A 27,621-nucleotide genomic window follows, 5' to 3' on the forward strand; every position below is an offset into this window, starting at 1 on the left:
GAATCAATTTGGATTCTGGGGTGAGATTACAGCAAGGGTCCTGCATGTTTTCTATATCTCCCTGTTGCTTTTAAAAAAAAAAAAAAAAATGTATGACTTGTACCGCCACCCCACCTGACACAAAAAATTTCCGCCCCAAACAGTGCGTTCTGACAACGCAACATGGCCCCGTTACTTTCCTCTAAAGCTGACCTCAGCAAGCAAACGTAAACCTCTATATTATCCACTTATAAAGAAGTGATGTGTTATTGTTTGACCCTCAAAAAGAAGGATTAGGTTATTAGGAAAAATTAAATCAAGTCCAAAATACGGATCAGAGAGGACCAACCAAGAGGCTGCGGGCGGGGAGGGGTCACGGTCACCGGTCCAACGAGAGGACAGGGTGCATTACTGAAACCAGATGGACTCGTTGAGGGAAAGTTAAAAGTTCCTGCTTTAGATTTATATGACAGCCTCCATGACTGTGTTTTACACTATGAAGAGGGTGGAAGCCGAAGAGGAAGGAATATGATAAAACAAAAGCATTTTAGAGTGGCAAGTGTTTACAGTGGTTGAAGCTATGAATAGTGCTGTTTAATGTTGGACATTTTTCCCCCGTGCCACTGATAACCGCTTAATGGTTTCGAGCACCGCGGAGAGGCCGCCCGCCCGCCCGCCGCTTTTGTCAGCGCTGACGGTGGACTCGTGTTATACGTGGAGTGTATCTTCAATTGTTTTGACGTTTTCCAATGATCGCTAGTGAGAAAATACAATCGAGGAGATTCTTAAAATGCGTTCGCATCATGTTAAAGTATTTAACAAATGTTGGCCCCGGTTGCCCGGGTGACTCATGTAAGTCGTTCCAAGTATATCTAACATTTAAACTGCTGACCATGGCCCAAGTCAACATCTTTCCCCCGGCGAGGATGTTATATTTATAGAGAGACAAAGGTTCAACGTTTAATGTTGACTGATTTGCTGACAATCTAACCAAAGTGAATGTTTTGTTTGAAAACAATAACAGATTTTCACAAGGAAAAGTAGAGTTTAAGAACATTGTTTTATAAAGACGTTTATGGCAAGCTACTTTTCTGAGAAGAAAATCCAACACTGTCGCTTGACATTTAATAATAAAAATTTACAGAAATGCAATGAGGCTACATATGGAGGGGAAAGTTTCAAAGTAGTGTTGTCTCCTGACACCAACAAAGGCCAAATGCTTGTACGGAGGCTCTTCACACTTCACTTCACCCGCTATTGAACACATTCCGCCGTGGGTGTCGGGTCAATTCAGGTGCTGACGGAATCATAGTAGGTTGCTGGCTGCTTTAATTTGTTTAACCTCTGATTAGGTCCTGGAATCTGAACTATGAAGAGGTACTACAGGTCCTGACAGCATTTTTTTTTTTTTGGCAAGTTGACAACCTGTCATTGACACCATCATGTCCTTGAAACATTTAAAACTCCATTACGTGTGGAACAAGAAAGTTAACTTTGCACCATCTGGTTTGCCTGGAGGGAAAACCAACTTCCTTATCATAACTTGATTTTGAAATATGCAGCAAAGTTCTTATCAGGTCAACTTAGCACAAATGCTAGCACAGTGATTTGTTCTATTATTGTGTCTGTCGTGTAAAAATAATAATATTAATGGAATGAAGTGCAAAGACAAACTATACTGCCGAGGATAGAGTCGGTAGACGGTATCGGCCGTCGTTGCGGGTATCGATATCTTAAAATAAGTGTATGATTCCAATTGATGTCCAATCCAAGCAAGGATTATAATCTTAGTGCATCACATTTTATTTGGTAGCAACACAACACTGAGCACATGATACAAAAGATGTTTAAATAAATCAGTACATCTACAGTTTAATGAGGTAAAAGCAGAGTTTATCAGTGACACTTGTGACTAGTGTTTTTTTCATTCTGTTAATCTGACATTAAAAAAAAAAATAGCTTTCCTGAAAGCTGATTTATATACAAACACATTCAATGGATCCAAATGTTATTCCAACATGTCAGTGGTAGGTTTATATGTTCCAGATACATCAAATTTGTATTTCTACCTTCCATGAATCCCCCAACACATTCTGTTGTCGTAAGGTAAAAGTTATGAAAGTGTGTGAATAATTTGCTGGAACATTGAATTTACATGTCTCATAGCCAACGCCAGCAGCATGAATGGAAAACAGAAACACTGATGAAGTGTCATGTTGATGTATCATAAAAAAAAAAAATGCTTTATCTGAGTTATGATGATACAGGACAGATGGAAATGACCATCAGTTAAATTTGCAACCATGACAACCAGCTTAATATAAGCCCTTATATATTTTTTTAAAATGGTGAATGACAGCCGTAATGTCCCAGAATCATTTCACATGGCTTGAATATGTAAATGCGCATTTTGTTCTTTCTATGCATGTGCAGATATAAAAGCAACATTTTCTACCAGACGAGTGAGTCATTCACTTCTCAAAGTGGCTTTCCAACCACAATATAATCCCACAACACATCATTCATAAAAATAAAGGTCACCTTCAAACTGAGCGTGCTTTTCATTCATCATGAAAAATATAGATTCATAATACAATATATTGTAATATACATTCACGTGATGGTGGATATTTGTATACAGTTGCCATACGAGATGAATACTTCAAAACACATCCTCATTATAACAATTAAAGCATTTTATTCTGTGAGCGACATTTTAATAAAAAAAAAAAAAGACAAATATGTGAGTTGTGTCCTCAGAGCATAAAAGTTCAGTTCTGTCCCGCAGTTTGTGAGTCCTCGCCGCTCTGGCCTTCATCCAATTCAAAATGTCTTCATTCTCACAAGGAAAAAAAAAATCTTCATTTTCTTAATGTGTGTTTTGAAAACCTGCACACGATCCCAGTGCGGGGAGAAGAAGCACACTTGATTTAGAGTGTCCTTAAATAAATGTGTGTGTCAATCTGATCAGGAGCATAAATCATGTCTTCCTTCTGTTTTCTTCCCCCACGGCGATTTCATTGCGCAGGAAAAGGTTATGAAGCATGGCCGGTGAAATGAGATGAGGACAAATCTGGAAAGGTCCCATTGGTGTGTTGAATAGCCATTGAACGGCTAGGAAAATTCCAGCGGGCGGATCATCATGGCCGTGGCTCGTAGTGAATATCTGGGACCCTTAAAGTAGTGCCACTTGATACCGTTTACCTTCCCCACGTGCTGCCCTTGCACAAAGTACATGCCGTTAAGGTTGGATGGCCCGCAAGCATCGAACCACCAACCTAAGAAGAAAAACATACTCATAAAACTGCAAGATGTGTCAGCGGTGATAGCAAGGGTGAAAAAAAAAAATCACAAACAAGCTGATCCAAATTCACTCTGTGTATACTGGATGAGAATTTGTGATGTCATCATCCCGTATGATTTTTGGCAATGAATTAGAATAAACAGAAATTTAACATCTCAACTGTAAGTCTTGCTTGAATAGCAACAAGCTGTTGTAAAAGATGCTTGACTACGCATTGTCAAGGCGTTTACGATTTTGCCGATTTTGCATCCAACATGTTACTGCCACTGGGGTTCATCATCAGGCCAGTACCTGTTGCTGAACTCTTTCGATACCTCACTCTATTTAAAGCACAAGTATGTGTGCACCAGCGATACTGCGGATCACTGCCAGGTTACGGCATGGGAAAATCGGATTCCACTTTCAAGGTGACACGATTCAAAATCCCTTTTTCCCATCAAGAGAAATTCACTTCGAAGAATCCAATACGCTCGACAATGTGAACATGAAACAGTGTTTTTTAAATATATGTCAACAATGCAACTTTCATATTTTCTATCAGTGGCTCGTGAAGTGATCCGGTCAGATATAGAACATATGCAAGGCATGGCATGTGTCACGCACTCCCTTGTGTGTCAGACTTTGGCCTGTGACATTTCACAAGGCTTGTCAGCCATCACTGGGAATGCGCTGCCCTTGTTGCTCGTACTAATCACAATGATGCCAAGTACACGGCTTCATGGTGAGCAACGTGAGCACACACACGTGCACGGCAATAAAATTGTGGGATAACTAGCTGACAAAACTCTATGTCATTTCATAGAGCGTTCATTTACTTGCCAATATTCATGTCATGTTTCGTGAGAAATGAATGAAAATGTCCGGAAACAAGAGTCAGTAAAATTTTATACGGGACCATGAGCTCATTTCTCAAAGGAGTACACGGTGTAACAAATGTGTTCAAGCTAAAACATTACTTCAAGGGCGTTTGCAGTAAGTCAGATAAATGTTCTGCTAACTTTGTCATTATTGCTGAGTAAGAAAAAATCCACGAGTGTTCTCGACTCAGCGTATTTTATTCGAATGTATTCATATTGACATGTAGCAAAAATGATGGGAAAACCTTTTTGAAATGCTTGATTAGCTGCTAGAAAGCAGCTAAGGGTCACCAGGTTCCACTTTCAACGTGTCATTTTCAATCCCGTTGATGTTTTTGTGCGGTTTTATATTGTGCTCATTTTCCAACTTGTGGCTTAAGAGGTGTTTTTATATTACAGTATAAACGACAACATTATATATATTACAGAACTAATACGGTGTGGTCATCGTGGACTCAGAAGATGAAAATGTTGACGTGTGGAAGTGAACTCACCGCCCGTGAACATAAGGGCGCACTTGCATATGCAGTTGTCATTGTCCACGTCCTTGGTGCTGAAGTCTGCTCCGTGGATCACCAGACTACTCTGTCTGCCTGCCGTCCCGCTGTGGCTTTTCAGGAACAGCCTGAAAGGCATCAGGAAGGAGGCCGGACGAAAAACACATCGGGGTGAAGAGGAGTGTGAGTGACGGAAGGGCAATAAAGACACAACATGTAGCAGGAGATGTCTCCTGAGAGATATTTTGTTGTTGGGAAGGAGCTTATATAGAACACCTGGAACAACATTCGGGAGATTGACTGGATATAAAATGACAACTCAAAGGGCACTAGAAGCAGATGTTAAATTGAAGACAGAAAAGAAATATCGTTTCATCGTGTGTTAATCGGAGCTGATCCAATGGTTGCTACTGGAATCAGCATGGATCTGTTTAGCAGAAATAAAATCGGAATCCATGTGAACCTTCGACCTCTGATTATTAATCTGTTCAATTTTATGATGATGATCGTTTCAGTAGGTTAAATACCTCAGAGACGGACGGGTAAACTCCCTTTGACAAAGTCATTTTGCTTAAAAAAAGACGCCTTTATTTATACAGCTGTGTAAAAGATTGATGTGTAGAAGGAGGAGCAGAAAAAACATTCGGAAATAGGATGAAGGATGGAGACCTTATATCCTAAGTTGTTCGCTCATCGGAGGAAACCTGTAATGCGGTGCAGACCAAATAATCAGGAACATTGTTTTGCTCCTGGCCAGAAATCCATGAAAATCTCGTGCAAATATTATGCAAGTCTCCAAAAATTGCAGGAAACAAAATTAGGTTGTAGTAGACAACATACCAACTCACTTACGAGTAGAACGTCCCGTAAGTTCTAATTCCAAGTAACAAAACATGTTGTGTCAAGGATAAGGTCTGCTACTACTCTGATAAAGACCAGACTTTCACTTTTAACTCTTAAGTCTCCATTTTACAAAGCTGCCGTGATCTCTGTGTCTTTCACAAATTGCCGAGGCACATCATCGAGAGGGATTTTCTACGTGACACTTTGACAGGCAGCTTTAGATAGTATGCGTCTGTGTTTAGTGGAGGTCCGGCATATTTAGGAGACCATTTCATTTCCAAAAGTGTCAACAAAGCATTTTCGCCGCTATCAAAGCTATACAAAAGAAAATAACTGCAACATGGTCAGAGACGGCATCAGATGTCTGCGAATTGTTTGCCTGACACCATTTCCAAGCGAAACTAGGTCACGGTGATTGATTTCTCGCTGGATTATAAAAACACGTTCAACAAAGTCTCGCGAAAAGAAATTTGGGCAAAAAAACAAAATATTTTGTTTGATATCCTTCCAATCGATATTAGAGACAAGCTAATGCGTAGCGATTCAGTTTTCTTCAAACACACGAGAGCAATGTCTTGGATTAGATTCCTATTATACCTGAATCCTGATTATTTTAAATAAATCAATAAATAGCATTTATGAACACAACTTTGTCTTGGCAGGTAATACCAAGAATATTTTCTTGGCTCGGTTATTGTTGGACTTCTCATATTTCTCTCCATCTACATTCGTCCGTACCTCACTTATCAATCGATATCAATCATCTGACTCTTGTTGTAACGATTCATACCTGAACGGTACCAAAAATAATCTTGAACTCAATATAAAGCAGACCGTGTTACTCACTTGCATCGCTTTCAATAAATAGCAAAAAGCACGCTAGTGAGTTATGACATTTAAACACAGCGAGGTCCCCGAACGCGGAATGTGGCAGGACCTTCTAGTTGCTGTTGGCCCATGTTTTAGAAAAGCAATGAGCAAATGTTCTACAAAAAGTCTTTCTTAGGAACAAACATATTTGAAGTCCAAAGTCGTTCCATTTTATCACAGAATACGGTTAAAATCAAGAAAAAAAAATCAAGGTCATAATCATTTATGTCCCCAAGAGCCGCAAGACGAACCGCTGTCCTCAAAATACATTTCTCCAGATTAACTATGGCAAGAAAGCAAATAGCTCCACGCTATTGGGAGACTCCGAGCAATATTTCTCTCAAACGAGTCGAGGTCAAGGTCACGGAATCTCGATGATTTTCCAATTTTCACAACAAAAGGGACTTGTTTGCTGACTGGAACCAGCGATACTGTGAAAACCTGAGAAGTGAAGATGTCAGGACGTTTCATTGGGGTTTAACGATTTCTTGGAACGTTTTAGAAATTTTACAGCAATTTTCCCTTTTGGAGAATTCCAAGCATCTGCTGCAGTTTGCGGGCGTGTTATTACTAACCCTCTTAAGAATAAACAGAAACACTCTACACCATCAAATATGTCCATCAAAGGACATTTACACAGACAACAAAGTGATCTATTTTAGTTGGATTGAATCCGTCTTGAAAATGGTCTCTCCAAAGGATTGCATAACAGGATCAACACGATTGAATTGATTGGAAACGTTTCTGTCCTTAGAAAGATTTTTATCTCACTTCATCCATCAATTTTTTGGTTCCTTCTTATCCTTCTGGAGCAGAAGCAAAGAACCAACAAATTTGAAGGTTGTTTGGAGATTGCAGGGTCACCATGGATACCCGATTATTCATTCACGTCCATCTTTTATTTTTCACATTTGCATCTTTAAAATATATAAAAATACAAAAGATCAACTTTTCCATCGATCTGGTTTGAACGTACCAATTTGAAACAAGATTGGGTCATGTGACTGACAGGTGTGTGCTTGCCCGGGTGTTTCCAATCCCATTAATCAACCAGTCAATAAATAGCACACACCTGCCAGTTTTCAGGTTTTGCCTTTCAAAACCAGGTCCATGTCCAGAAAGTGTGTTTGTTAAATATTGTCAATCATAAGAAGGTAGAAAAATCAAAGCACACTTTCCTGTTTGCTGGAGACTTCATGAAAAACTACACAAGCAAACATAGCTGCAAAAATAAATAAGCAGGCTAGAGTGGCATCATCTAAAAATTACAGAGCATTGCACAAAAGTGAGTGTTAGCATTGTGAGCATTACCTGTAGTTCTGTTTCTCGCTGCCAATTTGAAAGCGATCATATAGCGAGAAGGCCTGGTGTCCGTCCCAGTCTGTCAGTTCAACGCGGAGAATGTACTGCCTTTGGCTCGTCAGCAGGTAAACATATTCGTTCCCCAACCAATGTTCTGCCGACGTGCTTCCAAAACCCTGAAATCAAAGCCGACCAAGTCTCGTTGGTACTGGAAAATATATTCGGTAACCTTACACTGAAAGAAAAGAAATGCTATTTTAATACGCTACTGCAAAGATCTTTAGACAGCTGCGGATTAGCAACAAGTGGAACAACATTACGGCTTTGACAAAAGTGACCCAATTGGGGAAAGAAGTGGGGTAATGATGGTATTGGTGGAGGCAAAGTCTGTGTTTGTGTTTAGCCTGTGTGGTGATGAGGAATGGGAAGGAGGGAAAGTAAATATGGCGCATTCTTGGGGGCTTAGACATGTCCTGCAGACTGGGTGGAAGAGCAAGTTAGCGGGCCCCCTTTTTATAGCCTCTTCTTTTTTCTATACAACATATTTAACTCCTGAGTGAATATCAAGTCGGGCCCCTGTTGTGAAACAGAATCCATGCCAATTTCGGTCTGAGGAAAAACATTTTTTTTTATAGTTGCTATTTAAATGCATGAAGCAAGAAGACCGTCAGTCACCTTCACCTTGCTTTCCACAATGTCAAAGAAAAGTTCAGGGTACCCCTCGTGGAACATAATGCACACTTTGTGCACCTGTTTGGCGCTGGAAGATTTCCAAGACTATTCTCAAAGGAGTTTAGTCTTTTTGGTTGCACATGTTTCCAATCCCAAAATTTTATTTTTGAAAGTAACAATAAAAAGAAAGTCCTTTATTCAATTCCGGAGTGCGGCTAATTTACGGGAAGCCCACAGAAGCGATTTTATTTTCACTCCTAAAAAATCACCGGCTATAACTTTTCTCAATCCCAGATGTTAATAGCATTATCTAACCAAATATTTCCTTTTTTTCCTTTTTTTTTAACAGCAGTCTGTGTAATACGATCTGGCTTGGTATTCCTCTCGCTCGTACCATCTCAAAATGTCATTGAGCTCCTTTTCGTACTGACAAGTAAATTATACATCAGTCCAAAAGGACTGAAGGGGAAATTAAACTAGAGACAGAAAGCAGATTATAGAGCAAAGTATAAACATATAGTCCATCTGATAATAAACTCTCAGCTATTGAAGGGGGGCATATAGGGGTGACTTATACAGCAAATTTGACCGCCAGTAATAATAACTGCAAATCAACATTTGACCGTGGACTGAAAATGTTAACGCTGCCATTCTAAATACGCGTCGATACTTTTGTGATGACAAACACATGCAAAATGCGCTGCAACAGAGACGGGGAAGGGAAAAAAAAACTGTTGTTGTCATATTTACACACAATAATTTCCTGTTTGAAAAGGGAAAGGATAACATCTTGGCGGGTCTAAGACACCCTAGACAATGTTTCTAATACAAAAAAAAAGTTGAGGAAGAATAACATCTGGCTGAAGTGTTCCAAATGGAACCTTTTCAACACTTTTGTGTGCCAAAAAGCTCGTAAAAATATCAATTGTTGCCACAGGATGTTGTGCTCATAACATCACATTGTTTGTTTTATGTGTAAAAAAGGACCCCCGATAATATCCCCTTTGTGTCGATGAAGATCTCACCATTTTGTATTCCTTCCACGTTCTTTGAAAATCCACACTGCCGTCTTCTCTATGTTGGATGACGGTCCATCCGCCGCCAGCTGTTTCCATGTTGCAATACACCTATAAATCAAAAAAACAATAGACTTTGACAGTGCAACCTTGATAGCGCCCAAAGGGCCGCCATTTTTTTATTTTTTATTTATTCATTACAAGTAATACTATATAACTGGAACGTGATGGATTGAATAGTTGCCGCGATTCTCAGCGGCATTCCGAAACAATGAAAGGTCATGTTTGGGAACTGGCTGTATCTACGTCCCACTCAAAACTAATCAGCGTCTCCTTATCCCCTCGAGGTGTTCCTCATCACAGGGTCCAGATCAAAGTGGAGGTCCAGGGATGGACACATACCAGGAGACACCTGGGTGTAATATGGCCCTTAACCTTGGACCTGGGTGTGCGTAAGCTGATAATGCAGAGCTGTGAGTCTATCTGCGGGGTTGCACGTTGTTTTGAGTTTGAGGAACCCATGTGGGGTAAGAGAAGGTCTCAGCCCACACAGCTGAACATACATGAGCGCTGGCTGAGTCTAATTAAGGAAGTACCCCCGACACAATTATTTCCAGGAGACGCATCCATCTCAAACGCAAACAGATGATTCCAGAGGTGGCCCGGAGAATGATGGATATCATCCACTCACACCTACTTGAAACCTCTCCATTTATCAAATTATCACCTTCATCAATCAGTTGGTGGTGAAGGTTAAGAACATATCATCACGGGCACAACCTCAAAGCTGCCGAGAGTGTTCACAGCTTGGACTCATCGGTGCTAGATGTCCCACGGTGGCTCGCGCGAAGAATAGAAGTAGTTGACTTTGGGATTTTTGGAAATACTCGATCTTACCCTTTGGTTCTCTTGTAAGTTGATTTGGATGTTGTAGACGCCGTTCTTATGAAAGCCAGCCTGGTAAAGGTCAGCGCAATCACGGAACTTCTTTTCTTCATCCAGGACTTTTGGGACTGCGGGAATATAAATTAAAAAAATCAGCACAGAAATCACAGCAGAAAAGGGAGCTGAAAAGGCTTATTTGGATTTGAGAAACAACCGTTTAGATCACTTGTGAATAAATGCACAGCATACAGTGAATTTTGATTTGATTGCAAAAAATTGTTTTAAACCATTACTGACTTTTGTTGCTAGTGTGATTTATGATATTATTGCAAAATGTAGCCTACCTATGTGGTTGGTGCCCCGCCAATTCTTCCACATAAAAGCACTACTTTTTCCTATAAATGCTCGAAAGTATATTTTTCCTATTACTACTCTTAATTTTATTAGTCCCTTATATTTCTATATAAAGTTCAGCATGAGTAACCTTCACCCGCGATCGGAGAATCAGAAGGCAGACAGCAAAGTCTCTTTGCGAGTATCCCGTAACTTCGAGATAAAATCTGAGGTCAACTAGCTTATTAGCAGAAGAACCCGAGTTCACCGTCCAGATTCCCCTCTTTCTCTCCGAGTGGGCTTCAAACTTTTGACAGAGCAGCTGCATCCATTTCCATCTGTAGATAATTATGGCTGCACTATTTTGAAACTAAGCATGAGGCTATGGACAAAATACTACAAGCTATAAATTTCAAGTTCCTGTTATAACAAGTGGTTTATATTTACTTTCCAAGCCCTTGTTATACTGATGGAAATTCCTTTCGATTTTCTTTTTTAAAATCTTCTTTCTTCTCCCTCCCACTTATTAGGTTCACGTCAGTTTTCACCTCATTGTTTTGATTCTTATAATTGACGAGTCAAAGAAGATGTCATTGGAAAGTGATATGAGTCAGCGATCTTTTGCTTTTACTTTGATCCGCCTTTTGGAAGCAAGTCGTTTATTTGGGTCCACTACACTATTTGGCCATTTTGACAAAGTATTGGGTGTCGGTGACAAGACTCTCCTGCTGTGACAGGTCGACATTGCACCCCAGACTCTAATACAACAAAGGATAGCCCTGTCAGGCGGTAATTTACCCTGAGCGGGATGACAGTGGGGTACTTTGAAGGAGCATGGGAGGTTAATTTTACTGGATTTTCTTTTTTACCCCCCACTAAAATGACAATTAAAGCTAGTCCCATTTCCCAAAGTCAAAGAAAAGCGCCGTGGGATTAAAAGTGCCGCCGTAAGATTGGTTCCCTTGTACCGCTTGCTGCCCAGATCTCCAAATATTATTTATGTCCCAATATTTGTGTGCAGTAAAATATTTAGTGATTCAGTGGGGACTCATATTCAGCAGGGGGTTCATGTGAAAAGAGCAATAGGCCTTGGGTTTTTGCATAAATCAGTACTTGTTCCAAATGAGCCCAAATCCTGGAAGTGAAGAGAGTGAAAATTGGAACTAAATGGACTGCTATAGACATCAGTGCTCCCATGTGACTGCAATCAGTCTTTAAGTACAGCTAAGTTTGATTCACTACATGAGCCAATGAAGGTTTTTTTTTCACATATTTGTTTGAAGGATGCACAGCACGATAAAATTATGTCAGTACTATTTCACGATATTCTGTACACTCCCACACAGACAATTTTTTTTAAATTCGCATTCAAAGTTAGAATAAATACATTTTTAGATGGCTAAAAGTTTGGTTTGGGACTTGTTATAAAGATGAATAAAAATAAATATATATAAATATTTAAAATATTGTTATAAAAATATTGAAAGCGATATCAAATTATATATTTAATAATTAATATGTCGGAACATGACGTAAGGTTCATTATACTATTTTAAACTGCACACGATGCAATTTTAAATAAATAAATCACCTTCATTCCCTCTGCGTAAGAAGCTATAATAGTGACGAATAGCACCAATTGCACAAGATAACAGAAAACTGTAAAACAAATTCTTATTTTGTAGCCAGCAACTTTAAAAGAGTGTTCTAAAGCTGTGCTCAATTACTTTTAATGGCAGTCTGCGGCTCATTGCACCCTAATGAGCTTTGGGTAATGAATACAATTTCCACAAATTGCTTCATCTAGCCACATCAAAAATATCTCTTTGCACTGCAATATTGGGAAACACACATGGAAAAGTTGTACTTTTTGGACAAAAGTCTGTACAAGATCAGTGTTGTGAAAAATGAAATGACTAGCAGACATGAGTCAGCATATGATCAGGAAAATAAACCCAAATTGCTTTGGATTTCTCCAGCAATTTTATGTCAATATACAGCAGTTAATACAAACTGCTGACCACAGTTTATAAACTGTGATTACAAACATAATCCCTACACTTGTTCTAGCCACGAAAAAAAGGAGTTAACTTTTATTTTTTTTGAATGTGTTATAAAAACAAAGGCTAGTGTGTCGAATGATCAGCGAGATCCATCCACTCGCGCGTCACCTCATTCATCCCTCAGGAACTATTACAGTTTGACTTATTCAGGCCGGGGTTAGGAAAGGGGTGACCTTTGACCCGCACACCCGCCTCAACCCTGAAACGCTCAGTAGTGGATGGAAGAACCCACCGCACGGCAGCAGTGGTCGATAAGGAGCTAGAATAAAAATAATCAAATATGGAAGAATCAAAATATAAAAAAAGTCTCAAATACAACAAATAATAATAAAAAATTAGAAACAAAAATGATCAAATATGGAAGAATACGGGAAATCTCATTCAACTTGACAATTTTTATATGTGCTGTAGTTGGATCTACATTAAGAGGCTGTGATAATACATATTCAGCAGGAAAGCCAAGACGGTCTCTAAGGATTCTGGCAATTAAATGTTGCATAAACAAATCCAGACTAAACGGATAGATTACAAGTAGGTCAGTACACCCCTGACCTTATATTGCATGGTCCATTAAAAATATGCAAGCAGGCAATGTTCATTAATCATGTTCGGCAGCTATCCGCAGCATATCATTTTTATTTTAGGGCTGGTGAAGCATTTCCTTGAGAAGACCGCAAATGGTCAAGTTGCAACTCGTGAAATGATGCATGCGTGTTGTATAAAATTTCGTGTCAATATTATTTGATCAAAATAAAAACTGGTCAAGTTTGGCTTCACGGAAAATTTGTGAGTTTATGTTATCACATGAGAGTCAGGCTCAAGAGGAATCAGATGATACTTTGTCTTTCTAAATGGCATCGTGTTTGACATTCCTATCAATAATTACACGCAGCTGTTTTCTAAATACACTTTGGAAATCAATTGTTGTATTACGACGCTTTTTGAAAGCCACTAAGCCTCTTTGACAGAAGCAGCCAGGTTCAAACAAGAAACACATTGCTGGTGCTATGCTGCTTTCATTGCTTGAGATTTTTATTGTCACTCTATCCCTGTGTTTCCTACAAGATTTACCGAATGGTGTCATCAGAATTTCAGGAGGTTTGGAAAATCTGGAGCATCTGCCCAGAGAAATAAAATACTTCAGAACAAGGTCAAGGAACATTGGTTCAGGATTTTCTTTGCAGTGTGGTCTGATTGGCATTCTTTTGGAGAAGGGCAGGAGTCACCAAAATAGTGCCTACATTTTTAAAAATAATATCAGGGTAACTATGTCCCCTACCTCCATCTTTGGAGCAAAGATTGAGCAGATTGTGGACGGTGTCCATCATCTCCTGTTGCTGTCTTTGCAGGGCAGTGCTGTTTCCAGTGGCCCGGCTCAGCTGGGCTTCCAGCTCTATGATAACCCCGCTTTGCCTCCCAACAAGAACCTGGAGACTTCCTTTCTCCTGCTTGAGTGTCTCCAATTCTTCATGGTGTCTCGTCTCCATGTCTATCATCTTCTGCTCCAGCAGACTGTGTGAAAAGATGAAATAAAAACATAAATAAATAAAAATATATCATAAAATAATAATAAATAAATATTATTTTTCTTTATACGTATTTGCACCCTCTGCAAAAAAATCTTCCTTATGAGTTAGCTGGATTTGTTAGTTTGAACTGTAGTGTTTGTTGTTGTTTACCTGTTCTTGTCATGGAGCTTGTTAATCTCATTTGTCTGGATCATTAACTGCTTCTCTAACTTGTTAGTGGAAAGAGAATTTTCCAGCAACTGGATCTCAAGTCTCGACGTTTGATTCAAAACCTGAGATAAAGACACACACGGTTTTGTCGTTTTGCAAAGAGGGGGAAAAAAAAAATAAAAGCATTAACAAGCGAAAATTACCTGTGTCTCAACATCAGTCAGTTTCCGTGTTTGCTCTGCAGTTTGAGAAAGAATGTTGGTGCCCATTTCCAACATGGCTGCTGTGTGGTTGTGAACGGCGCTTTGCTGCAGTTGAGCCATCTCTGTTTTCATGCTTTCTTTGATATAATTCTCAATCTGTAATAAAAAGAGACAATAAAACAGCATACTCGCTAATGATTTTGTTTTTTAATACCAAGGCTGTCCCAAAATAAATTGACACTTTTATTGGATTACATATGATATGTAGACACAATATAATAAACTGTACCATCTGGCGGATATGTTTCGGAATATATTTTGTTTTATAGAATCACCTGGGATAAGTTCCATACCCCACTCAATAAAATAAACGGATATAATGGATGGATTGTTGTAATAGGAATAAAAAGATGTCTTTTCCAACTAAAACATGCAGTTGTGTTCGCTTGTCGGAGTCACTTGGCAAAAATGAAAAAGTTAAACCGTTTTTTTTTTACAGTCGTGGGACACTCTCCGACTTATTTTACACGGATATTAGCAAATAGTCTACTGTAGTCTGGTCTGAAAAATAGACAGTGAAACTAATTTGGAATTATAAGATTACATGGCATTCTAGTGAATCATATAGCCTTACTTTGTTTAAAAATGATTTCAGTACATTGTGAAACGTAAAACCACTGAACTCTGCGGACAGTGTCGGTTGTTACAACTCTCTTGTCAAAACTAAAAACCGGAGCTTTGTCCATCTGTTGAAGATCACGTGTGACAATCCAAGTCACCTTGAGAGAAGAAAAAGGTAGTGAGAGCGCAGATGGCTGACGGAAACTTGAGCACTTATGATTTGTCTTTGGGGAAATGTGACAAGCTGCTGACTGAACATACTTGCACCGGTAATAAACGCCAAGAAAGAAAATCGTCCAAAAACACCCAGTCCTCGAAATATGCCAATTTGAAGTGACCACACTCAAAGCCCATATTCAGTTGTTAGCATTAGTGGCTGAACGCACATTAAATGTGGCATCATTGCGGTTATTTTAGCGTCATTTGATGAAATGAAATTGGATTATACCAGACGGTAAAATGCGGTTTCCAAGATCCCTAAGTACAAGCTATTACGGCAACCGTGTGTTTTATTGCATCTTACACGGACTCGCTTTAAGTAGAACATATGTCGACATTCCCTTCTGTGGTTGAAAGTTGCAAGAGAGGAATTCAAATAAAACACCATAGAAATACATTTCAATAACAACGTAGACATTCCAGGAGGAGTATTTAAGTCTGCATATGTTTCTTTCCACCAATGTCGAGTATTTTGGATCATACAAGTTACATATGACTTTAGCGATGACGCAATTTGACCTGCACTTACCAGACTGATCGCATTAGCAGTCTAAATGTTTCATGTCAATACAACTTCATCCATATATTCTCGTCAGACATTTTACAACTGGCTAGGCACTCCAGACACACAGCCGTGTTCTGTTATCCCTGACATAAATAACAATGCGTGTCACATAAAAGCATAAATCAAGATCCAAATCGCTATAGGACAAGTGTTTAAGTGAACGTACTCTCATGTGTGCACAGTTCGAAGCGCAACATACACACAAAATGGACGTATGAGCTACGCTGTACATTATCACGGCACAACTGCTAAATTGCTTTCACTTGGGAGCCAAGAACAGGATTATCTGGCAAGATACGACTCCCTGCCATCATTGTTACAGATTACTCTGAATGTTTACCACTTGTCTGACGTTTGGCTTTTAGAGCAACGTCCCTTTCAAAGGGGGAGATCTTGAGCTTTTTCTAAACAGCAGGAGTGGTGGTGCTGAGAGGCAACGGTGAGAGTTGGAAAAAGTAGAAAACAAACGACTGGGGATCTGTTACGTCTCTGCTGGTGTGTTTGGAATGATGATGGGGTAACCTGTCTTCTGGGATGTATCTCAAGAAACCATTCTGAATCTTTTAAATGGACATGGCAGGACACTCCACCACCTAGGCTCAAATCATGTATTAAAAAAAACGTGCAGTGCTGTATGAAGCTTCCAGGTGCTGTTTTGTGAATGCGGAATTGTCAAAAATGATTCATTACGATTAATCGTAACTGTTAGCAACCATTAAACTGTGCTGCCAGATTTGATTTGAATGAATCACTGTGTTTCTGTAAAAGTGATGAGTGCACGGGCGGGAATATGCTTGGACCCCACCCAGATTAGATAACCGTCTTTTGGGTATTTTCCAATTTTTCGGAGAATTTTTTCCCCACCTTTCAACCTGAAAGGAACATACGATGAATCTGAAAATATAAGAAAATGTTTTGCGGATCCCCTGAGATATCCTTGCCCCCCCGTGACCCCCCCGAAGAAAGAAATACTAGCTCCGCCAGTGACTGAGTGACATCAGGGCTTCAAGAGGAATGCAAGCCGCAGTTCAGCGAGAGTATGCGAAGAGATATATGAAATTTGCTTTGTGTCCGTCGTCACCACGTAAACAAATGAGAACATCTGGTGGAGTGGTACAGTTAATATTAGGACTCCATTTTGATTCGACAGGACGAATAATAAAGTAAGTTGGCCATAATTTCAGCAGTCTCATAAAATCTTTTTTATAAATTTTACGGTTTATGGTTGCACTCACCTCCTTATCTGACTTAGTCTACTGCTTCTGTCTATTAAGATTACAGGTTTACAAGTTAGAATTCCTGGCCCAACCAATTAGGAAATTCCTCTCTTGTTGACATTCCAGCTTCATCTATTTTCCCATTCTGGAAATTCCCTACCTTACTTCACGGGTAAGATTAATGAAAAGCGTATCACCTCCCACACCTCCCGTGTCTTTCAATTTTCCAATGCTTGTTGAAGCTGATTTCAAATAACGTCAATATTGCCGTTTTACCGATGATACGGCATTCGGCCGGTGAAATCCAATCAAGTCGGCAATCTATATTTAGCAACAACTTTTTTTTGACACCCCCTCGATGATCTTGGTAAATAACAGCGCCACTCCTTCAGCCGTGTATTAGAAGAATATGGTCAATTTTTTGTCCCTGCCTTTGTAAGCTGCCTTACATGGTGTTTGTTTTTAAAGCCACTTTTAAAGCTCTCCGTCTTAAATGCTGTCAAGATTAGGTGAGTAACAACTTAGTCTGAACTCACAGTTGACTTGCGTGACCTTTTTGCCCCAGTGGCCAAACGCCAGTCGTTGACTCGACCAAGTTTTTTGGCTTCTCGTATAATGTCAAAAAAAAGAAGCAACATAAATACAAAAGTAACAAGGGTTTTATATGAACATATTTGTAGCTTCAATTTGATATTTGATGGGCGTTGTAGGTAGTCGGAGAAAAAACATGCAGAGAACCAGGTGGTCTTGATCACGTCTTATCTCTTCTGAGACCAAAAGGGCATCCGGGAAAACAAAACCTCAACCGTTAAAACCCACGATAATGATAGTCGTTCATTTCTATATACGGTCATCAAATAATAAATATGAATTCAAATAAACATATATATTCTCCACAAGTCTATTTTCCCATATTATCCGGTTACAGTCCAGCTCTCCATATTCATACGAGAAAGGACAAGCATGGGACATGGGAATAGATTTAAAACCAAACAACAACAAACTTTGACCGAATTGTTTCATCTAGAAATGGTAATAGTGAGCGGGGTAGCTTAAGAAAGATTTAGATGTGTGACGCCATCAGAGAATCTTTCCTTTGGGACACATTGAGTCAGGAATGCGCCTGATGATGGCTTTCTTGTGTCATTCGCTCCAGACAATGACAGTTAGCCTCAGACAAATATACACATTAAAGCTACGTTCTCCAGATGCTGCGCTTATTTTCATTATTTGGAACACTCTCACCTGAGCAGAAAATGTCATCCAAAAATGAATGGACATTTCATCCTACTATGTCCCGATTGTTTAATTTTCATCCCAAGCATGATGTCTAGGATTTATCGACCCATCTTTGCAATTGCGTCCAATCACAAAAAGCTCCAAATTGAGCTGTAACTTAAGCCCATGTTTTCTCACTTTCTCCCCTTGCCTCTCTGTATAATATATCTCTCTTATAATGTCTGCTTTCGTGAGCTCACCAGACTTATAGGTTATCACACAGAGGCCAGACTGTTTCTCACAAGCCATTTTCAAATCAGTCTGTCTTGGCTTAAAGGGTAAACTTTTTTTTTTTTTAAACTGTGACGAAATTACCTCGAAATGACGCGCAACTGAAGACTAAACAGACAATGGAAAGACGAGTTGCGGTAGCCTGACTAACATGGCCACATGGAAGTGCTTTAGTGTGACCTGGGGTTTAACTATGAAGAGGATAATAGATGCCGCTGTTAACCATAATGTGCTCTTCATGCATGGCCACTATTGTGTTACTGTCCAGCCAGCTTCCATTTGAAACACTTGCAGCTGTCGGACCTTCAACGGACGATGGATGCAAATGCACTCCATGTTCACGTTGGTGATCGCTAAGCGGAGGTCCCTAAAATGTATATAGTATGTATATCAAATTTAAAAAAAAGCCGAGGAGGTCGGTCAGCTTTGTTGACACACCACTCAATGAAACTGCGACTGCTGCGTTCTTTAATAAACACACCTACTTAATTAACACATGTGTCTTCACTTAACTCAGGCGTCTTCACCTAGATCAAACATAAGGCTCGGGGCCAGATACGGCCGGCCACATCATTTTATATGGCCCGCAATACTAAAATTACAAAATGTCTTAAAAATAGATCAATCAAATCTATAATAGGCAAAATGTATAGTTAAAAACTGTGATGTTGGACAAATTGTCACAGCCTCTTTAAAGTTTGCTACATCCATAACACTACACTAAGAAGATCATCCTTTTTGATGATGAACAGGCCATCACTTAAGCTGGAGATGAATTCATCCAAACATGGACTTGCATCTGTCAAACAGTCCTCCTCATCCACATATGCTGAAATGGACAGGAGTGTGACATGGGATCATCTACGCACACACACGCGCTACAATTTACACAAGGATTACGTGCTGCTGTCTGGCTTGAGCTGCAGACATGTCATGTTAAATAAACATCAAGAAACCATTTGTGTTGCAGGTGTGGAAAACCAGAGCAGGGGCAACGCTCACCTCATTTGATCACTGACGGATTTATGAGGGAATTTCCGTAAACTATCTGACAGGGAGAGAGAAACACTTATTAATCTTTTGGCTACTGTAAAAAATAGCACTGCAATTCTTTTTCTCTTTTTCAATAGCTTCATTTTCAAACCTATTTTCTGTTTGACATTGAGAGCTGGCCATCCATGGCTTTAGTCACCTTTCATCATTGTTGGGGCAGCTCAAGAGCAAAAAAGGAAACAACCGTATCTTAGTGTTGCTTTAAGAAACCCAAGCATGATTGCAAGCAAAACCGAGCGATCCACCCCATTCGTCATTTCTGGTCCACACTGTGGGGGAGCCAGACAGTTTATCTTCTCCCCAATATCACGCACTCACTCCATATCTCCCTCTGTCTCGCTTTGTATCTTTACAAAGAGTCATGCCATCAACTTCACACAAGCTTTTCTTTTCCAAATTTACCACCTCTATCAACCATCTGATTGTGATTCTTTGGTGTAGAAACAACTCTTAATCTACCCGTATGAACTCTAAAAGAAATGTTTTTTTCCTAGGGAGCCTCTGGAAAGAGGTTCGGTGTTGACAGACAAAGACATTTACTCCGAGCACATGTGTCGAGGAGAGTTAAAGAGACGCTGCGGGGAGGGTTCGGGCTCGTATGTGGGCAGGCGAGAGGAATTTTCTCCCTACTTCACTCCAAATGACAATTTTTGGATGCGAGGGAATCAAACAAAAGTGCTTACCGTAAATGTAAAAAATAGTAGGAACGTAATCAAGAGCAATGAATAAAAACACACTGGGGGAGTAATAAATCAACCCATAATCACCTTCCTTGCCAGATGCAGCAATAAAAGGCACCATTTCTCAATATTATCCTTTGAGTATAAAAAAATGGACGGATATCTCATCGTTGAGTTCAAATGCCGGGTGGCATCGGCATTACGAAGATCCAAAAGCAATAACGATGCAAAAAATAAATAAACAGAATAATATTATATAGAATAATATTGTCTATTGTTAAAAGAAGCTATTGTCATTTTGGGAATTTTCAAAAAATCAAACAAACAGCAAAATATAATATCAAGAAGATTTTACATTAGGGCAATTTGAGAAATATTTGACCTGTCAGACTGGAAATCTGAAGTTTCGTAGTTCTTAAGGGTAAATATGAAGAGCAAAGTGTCACCTTCAACATTTCAACTGGATGCCAAGCTCCAAGCCATGTTTTCAGAAGCCATATAAATCAGAGAACTGTACAAAATAAAGCACCCCCGAGAGAGTACGTTTGTATATTGACGCATAGAAAGCAAACACGGTGCTTTCTTTACAGCTGCAAAATGTAAACCGTGTTGTCAAGCCATCCGGATGATTTACTGACCAATGCCGACACGTATTGGAAAGTTAAAAACCTTTATTTGCAATTTTTCTGTGTCGTCGCATGGATTTTTTTTGTATGCATCGCGTGCTTCTGTAATTTCCACTGTGTCCTGTCAATGACTTGTTTGTCGGGTCAGGAAGGAAGAGCTTTTTATTCCTCGGAGAATGTCCTTGTCTATCGGAATAATCCAATTGTTATTTTTGGCCTACGACTTTACTGAAAATAAACTACAGCAGAGGAAGTTGTCCCTAAACTGGAAAGGGTATTTCTTGGTTCTGTACTGCTTGGCCCTCTGATAACCTTCAATAAAAAAAAATAATACAAATAATAGTAATAATAATAATAAAAAATATTTAAAAAATAATATTAGGATAATAAAAATTATTCACCCTTTCTTGTATGATCCCTCATGAAAATTTTAAATCAGTTTTTATCCAGCGCATCATGCTGGATGAGAGGCAGAATGATGAGAATTTCACAGGGATAAGACGTTGCCCCCCCCCCCCCCCCGTCCCCCGTTCCCCTTTCCCTCCCCTCTCTTTGTGCAACAGCTTAGTTTGGCACGGACTGTCCTTCGCAACAAATCCCGGTCTGTGCTACTTTTGACTGAGAAGATCTATTACTTAAACTCCCGAGGGCTGAGACAAAGTTTGGCTTGTTAATTGACCACCTTTGCCAAATTTTCATTATCGTTGGAATATTAGAAGTGTAGTATCTGTGATTTTTTTTTAAAAAGCAAGCGGAGTGCTCACTTTGTTTTTTTTATCATTTGTAAAAGCATTTAAAGCAATAATTTACATTAACCAGTCAAATAAGTAAACGTAATGACAATGTGATCAGCTAATATTTTCTGGAATAAAAAAATAAGCTGCAGGAATTGAAAATCTTCCACAGATTTTAAGTACCGCTCATTTTCATCACAATATTTATTTCGATATTTACTATTGACTCTTGAAAGTGCGAAGCAGCTTGTTTCCTGTCGCCGATTCCGCCTGAGAGATCAGAGCCCGGCTTGTCTGAGATTCTTCCCCGGTGGGCAGGCTGGGGAAGTAATCCTTAGACAAACACACGGCACCTTTTGACTGGTCAGGAATGTTATCAGGGTCCCCTGCATTGAAGTTAAAATGCTTCCTCGACAGCTTCATCTTTTTCTGGCACCTTTGCCCACCTCTTTCATCAGGCCTGCATGGATTGTATTCCAAAGTGTCAATTGACAAATGCCCAACTGTCATACTAATCTACTCAGGGAAGACTTATGACTATATTAGCAGTGGTACATCCTCATGTGCTTCCATTTTATTTTTTTTTTATCCTCTAATGAGGTCTCATTAGTCAATCTGTCATTCACCCAACGCCGCCTTGCTGTTTTCTTAGTATCACTTAGACTATCTTGGAATCGTGGGGTCCACCGCACTAAAGATAAATCTGGTGTTATTTCACCTCTGGCCTTTCGTGACACGCTTTTGAATGAACACAAATAAAAATAAATATGAAAAATTGATATTTCCTCCACTGTGTGGAGTGAAAAGAAGATTCAAGAGAAAATGGAAAGCAGGCACTCTGCCGTGTAGCTGCGACAACATTGCGGTTGCTAGAAAATAAACCCAAGGTGATGAATTTGGCGCTTCCTTTGTCATCTATCAAATGCAGGAGGATTTATCGGTGCGCACATTATAGACTCATGTCATGTCCATTTGCAAGCCAATTATTTCAATGATCTTATTAAATGACAATTTTCAATGCGTATCATTTTTTTAGTCTCATCTTTTTTATACTCATATTTGTCTTGAATAAATAAAGGAAACATTTACATACTCTGTCTTCTTCAACTCTGGTGTCTCTTGGGGCTCTCACTGACTTCCTGCCATTAAAGAGACAAGCCACTAGAGAACAGGGGGGGGGGGGGGTGACTGACGTATAACTACTTTGGCTCTCTGGCTGCCTCAGTGTAACGGGCTGGATTCATCATTCACTTGTTGACAAAACAAAAACAAAGATGTTGGATGTAGGACTCGTTGCCATAGAGAAGTCGAAAGATCTGAATTTTTAAAAGAGCCCTTTCCACAAAAACAGCGACAGTAAAATGTTTAAGGGTCATTACGGAGGATTATACAACTCTATTGCTTGAACTGACCCTATTACTGGAATTGTAAGCCTATTGCGCAATAGGTCCTCCCCATTGACTTTTCACACTAAAACTGACCCCGCAGCACAAAACACTCTTAGAAACTTGAGGAAAACAGCAAACACTGCTCAGTGGAGTCTCATTCCACAAACCCAAACAATAAATTGGGCAAAGCCACAAACAGACGTTCTGCAGAGACCACACACCCCACGGGAACACAACCATCTCAACAAACACTCTCCAGCAAAGCCACTTCAAACAAAATCCATCGAGGCTTGTTAAAGCTGCAACGCATTTTTCACTGCTGTAATATTTTAGTCAAGCCGTGATGCAAGATTTTCTCCCTAACTTGAACACCTCCTCACCTTCTGTAGCCACTGGGTGTAATTCTCCATAATGTGTTCAAGCTGCTGGATCTTCTGTTTTGGAAAGTCTGGCTCAGGTGGCGGCGAGTCTCTCTGGAGGGAATTGGCGTTATACTGCGGGCTTCCGCTTTTGGCCTCCCTGCAGGAGGAACCGTCCCCGGCCGCCCCTCCTTCAGGTAATATGAAGGTGTAAGTGCACTGGCCATGCTGGATCTTATGGAAGCGTCTGCTGCCGCTTCCTCCGCCGCCGCCGCCGCTATCGGACCCTCGTCTTTGCTCGCCTCCTCCGCAGCTCACAATCACGACAATCGCCGCCAAAGACAGCAGGTGAGATACAAAAGTGTGGCACAGCATCATATCAGGAGCCCTTGATCTTCTTTGGTCTGCTTGTCTGAACGTTTTCTTTGGATGTGCATCAAGAGGCTGTGAAGAACATTGTTGGTCTCAGATGTATGCAGTCCATCTTTACATTGGAGCGCCACCATTGAAAGCCACTGTCGTCCTTGAGATAGCTCCTTCAAGTTTCCGTGCAGGCCCCAAACGTTCTGCACAGCTCGTGCAGGGTGACAACTTGATTATCTTCTTCCACAAAAGCCAAAGTCAGCAAAAAAAAAAAAAAAAAAGTGTGCATCAGTCAATCAACACTTTTAAAATAGGTGCTGGATAATTTGGGACGGTGCCGTTAGACCTTCCACCCCCCACTGTGCTTTCTCCCTTTTGCTCTCTGCCTTAACAACTGCAGGGAGTGAGAGATACTCTCACTGAAGAACACTTCCAAGCTTCCAGCACACTCTGAGCCTGCCCCTTGTAGAGCCTGCGGAGGAATGTGAGTGTGTGCATGGACAAGTTTGTGTGTATTGTGTGTGTGTGCCTGGCAATAACGGACCCCAGCACAGAGGATGTGCTTAGCCTGTGAGAGTCGGCTTACAAGCGCTCTCGGACTGGTGGCTAATGTGGCTAATGGGTTTGGCTCTCGCAGAAATTATTCATACGTTTAACAATAAAACTTTACTCTACTTGCTTGGAACTGTTTCTTCACCGTACCATTCCAAATGTTCCTCCACTTGCTGTTTAATTTCCACAATTTTAGTTCCTCAGTGTGGGAGCCGAGGCTTGGTGTGAACAAATGCGTGAGGCCGACCCAAGATAACAAAACCCCCTGAATACCCGAACTGTGTAAGACAAAAAGCATGTGCAAATATGTCTCCCAGTGCTTGTCTTTACTTGATGTACTCTGCTGGTGTTCAGAAATCCAGGCCCCAATAACATTATAAGGGAAACCGAGTCTTTCGGACATAATCGAAACCGACAGGCAACTGTGAACATCGGAATTAATTCATATTTGATTGGATTGTCTGTTACATCCATCAGAAGATGATGAAACATCTTTGTTCCCGAAAGAATTCTCTCAAAATGCATCTGGCTGACTTTTTTTCTAGATTTAAACGGTTCAGGCTTTTATGACCTCATTTGACTTTCTCCCACTGAATTGTGACTCATTAAACTTTCTTGCACAGTCACCGTCTAGGCTTTATACTGCCAGTGGTTTACTTTTCAATCACCGTTGGCCATGCATAATAATTTGACGCTAACCAGTAATTGGACATTCCAGTATTATTTCGATGTGGCTATGGCTACACAATGCTGCAATGTTTACATAGCACACCAGGAACGTGCTATAGACCTCTACTTAATAATTTATTTTTATCTGAAAATCAGAACAAATACAACCACTGTTGATTCAGTTTGATCTTTTCCTGAAGAGAGTCAACCAATGAAAACATTCCTTTCATCAGCACTTTCCTTTGGCCCAGTACTCCAAAAAGTTCGACTCAAATGTTCCATCTGAGCGTATTATTGTATTTTCAGACAATAAAGCACATTCACAATTATTTTTTCTTTAAAAATTATTTTTAACATTGATTAGATCAAATTTCTGCTTTAGCAGATTACTCGAAGAAGTCGTTGTGACCCGTGCCAATTAGAATAATGATGTCATAACAGTGAGGAGCCATTAGCACAAGATGGCTGCTATTCCTCATTAACCCGCTAGTACTCTCAAATCTGAGCTCGCCACAAGCCTGGTCTATATCTGATGTCAAAGCAACCGTGCCCATTCCCTAATTCCTCCCATGTGACCTCTCGGGCCACACCAACCAATGCTATTCCGAATATATAAAGTCATTTGTGACTTATATCAAATGCTCTGTCTGTTGCACTTGATTCTTTTCACGCAACACTAAATCAATATTTATTGCGATGCCGGGACGTCACACAGCTACGAGTTAAATTTGTGTTTTACAAGTTCTATTCCTCATTTATGAGTACAGTAAAATGGTTGTGAAAGTTCAAGTTGACGTTTTGTATATTGTTGCTAACCACGTGCTACGACCGCATCTGTTGTTGCTTTGTTCACTTTGAAAGAGGCTAATCACGTACGGCCGCACAAACTTTAAATGTCGGAGCCGTTCCCAAAAACAATATTGTCCCAATCATATTGGACCATTAAGACGTCACTTGAGCCCTGTTTGCAATTTTCAATCATAAACTTGAGTGTGTGAACACAAGTACAAACAAAATATGACCTTTGTTGCTGAAAAACTGCCGGAAAGGTCAGTTGGGGATTTGGCGGGAGCGCCGCTTCTCGTTTCGCTTTAAACAAACACACGGCAACGTCGATATACAAAAACACATTAGATTCAGAGCCGTAATCATACTTTGGAGTTTTCGTGCCATTTTTACAACTCTGCCAACTTGTTCTCCCAAAGATTAAACCTCTTTTTAGTAACCAAGCTATGTCATGAACATTTGTATTTTATTGCAAAAATAAGCTTAATCTTATTTTAGGTTCATATAAATGGAGCATGACAGAGAATTGAAAAAATAAAAACAAGTCATTTCATGCACCGACTTGAACAAATAAATATACGGGCCTGACATGCTTTTACCATTTAGGGTGGCTATCGTTTGTTTGCACACTAGTGAGGTCCTGATAATGCTGCACGGACTTTCTAACTGTTACACAAGAAGCAAAATGATAATCAAAATCTGACAGTAAAATATGCTTTGGATTTATTGTGAGGGAACTTTATGATTATGCACGCTGGTTGTTACACAATACGATTTTTTTTTTATTAAGCCACAAAGTTACGCTAATATCAGCGAGAAAAAAAAAGTTATTTCTGGTGTGTGGTGAAAAGAATAGAGTGGAATGAAAAATGCTCAGGGTGTTTTTTTTCTGTCATGATTGATGCTTTTTCTTAAATATCAGTCGTTTTGTTGTTGTTTTGTGCACTCTTGGCTCATAGTAATTTGACCTTATCGGTTTCATGTCAGCAAATGAGCTCAATGTTGGACAGGTGCTATAAACTTGCCGGCATGATGTGTATGTTTAACAAAATTCTGTCGCACCAAATAACGGCAGCAGCGTTGAAATGGTTTACACCATGTCACCTTTTTTTTATGGGTCAGAGGGCCAGCCTTAAACACAATCAATGAGCGGCCCGCTCGCTTTGCCTTTAGGACACACGAGTCACGGCCCTCGATGCTTGTCGGAGCATGTGCTTGTGAATGTGTCACGCTCCGGAGCTGCTGTTACCAAGTCAAAATAAATGGAAACTAATTTAGCAAATAGGGAACAAAAGCACCACCACATGGTACTTGACCTTTGTGACCCACGGGTTTGACCAACTTGATTTCTCTGGTTGTTTGTTGCTTCAGTTGAAAGAGTCAAAACGTTTCACGTCGCAGTAAATTTGTGACTCATTTGATTCGGGATTATATTTATTTTAGTGTTGATACTTTTTGTGATATTTTAGTTTGGTAGCAGAAGGTCAAATATTTTACAGTATCATTCAAAATGGATGGTAAAGACAGTTTTCAGAAATGTTCAATTATTTTCTGTTTTGCCTTCCTTGGAAGAAGAAATTATTTTGCATCCCCCTCTGACTGACTGAATAATGGGTTATTGGTCTGTTATTTATTCATCGCTCATTTTATTTTATTTTATTTATTATTTATTATTCATGGTTTGTGCCTTCTTGTTTTTGTTTTGAGTCGCCTACTTGTATGTCTCGTCACCGTGGGATGGAGGAAACGGAATTTCGGTTTCTTTGTGTGTCTTGAC

General features: G+C 39.9%; 1 protein-coding gene and 1 long non-coding RNA gene across 2 annotated transcripts; one reads left to right on the top strand and one right to left on the bottom strand.

Moving 5' to 3' along the window:
- Positions 1 to 1,758: 1,758 nt before the first annotated feature.
- Positions 1,759 to 24,302, bottom strand: angpt1 (angiopoietin 1). Its single transcript, XM_037264428.1, has 9 exons — positions 23,496 to 24,302; positions 14,504 to 14,659; positions 14,301 to 14,422; positions 13,901 to 14,133; positions 10,238 to 10,353; positions 9,350 to 9,451; positions 7,662 to 7,828; positions 4,635 to 4,765; positions 1,759 to 3,257 (listed from the first exon to the last, which is right to left on the bottom strand). Exons 1-9 carry the CDS (start codon positions 23,850 to 23,852, stop codon positions 3,094 to 3,096), a joined length of 1,548 nt encoding a protein of 515 aa, XP_037120323.1. The 5' UTR covers positions 23,853 to 24,302; the 3' UTR covers positions 1,759 to 3,093.
- A 282-nt stretch (positions 24,303 to 24,584) lies between these two features.
- LOC119130587 lies at positions 24,585 to 25,009 on the top strand. The gene is made up of 2 exons (XR_005099474.1): positions 24,585 to 24,671; positions 24,744 to 25,009. It is a non-coding gene; the product is annotated as an uncharacterized LOC119130587 (long non-coding RNA).
- Positions 25,010 to 27,621: the final 2,612 nt, after the last annotated feature.

Source organism: Syngnathus acus, chromosome 11 (genome assembly GCF_901709675.1).
Source record: "Syngnathus acus chromosome 11, fSynAcu1.2, whole genome shotgun sequence".
Classification (NCBI taxonomy): Eukaryota; Metazoa; Chordata; class Actinopteri; order Syngnathiformes; family Syngnathidae; genus Syngnathus; species Syngnathus acus.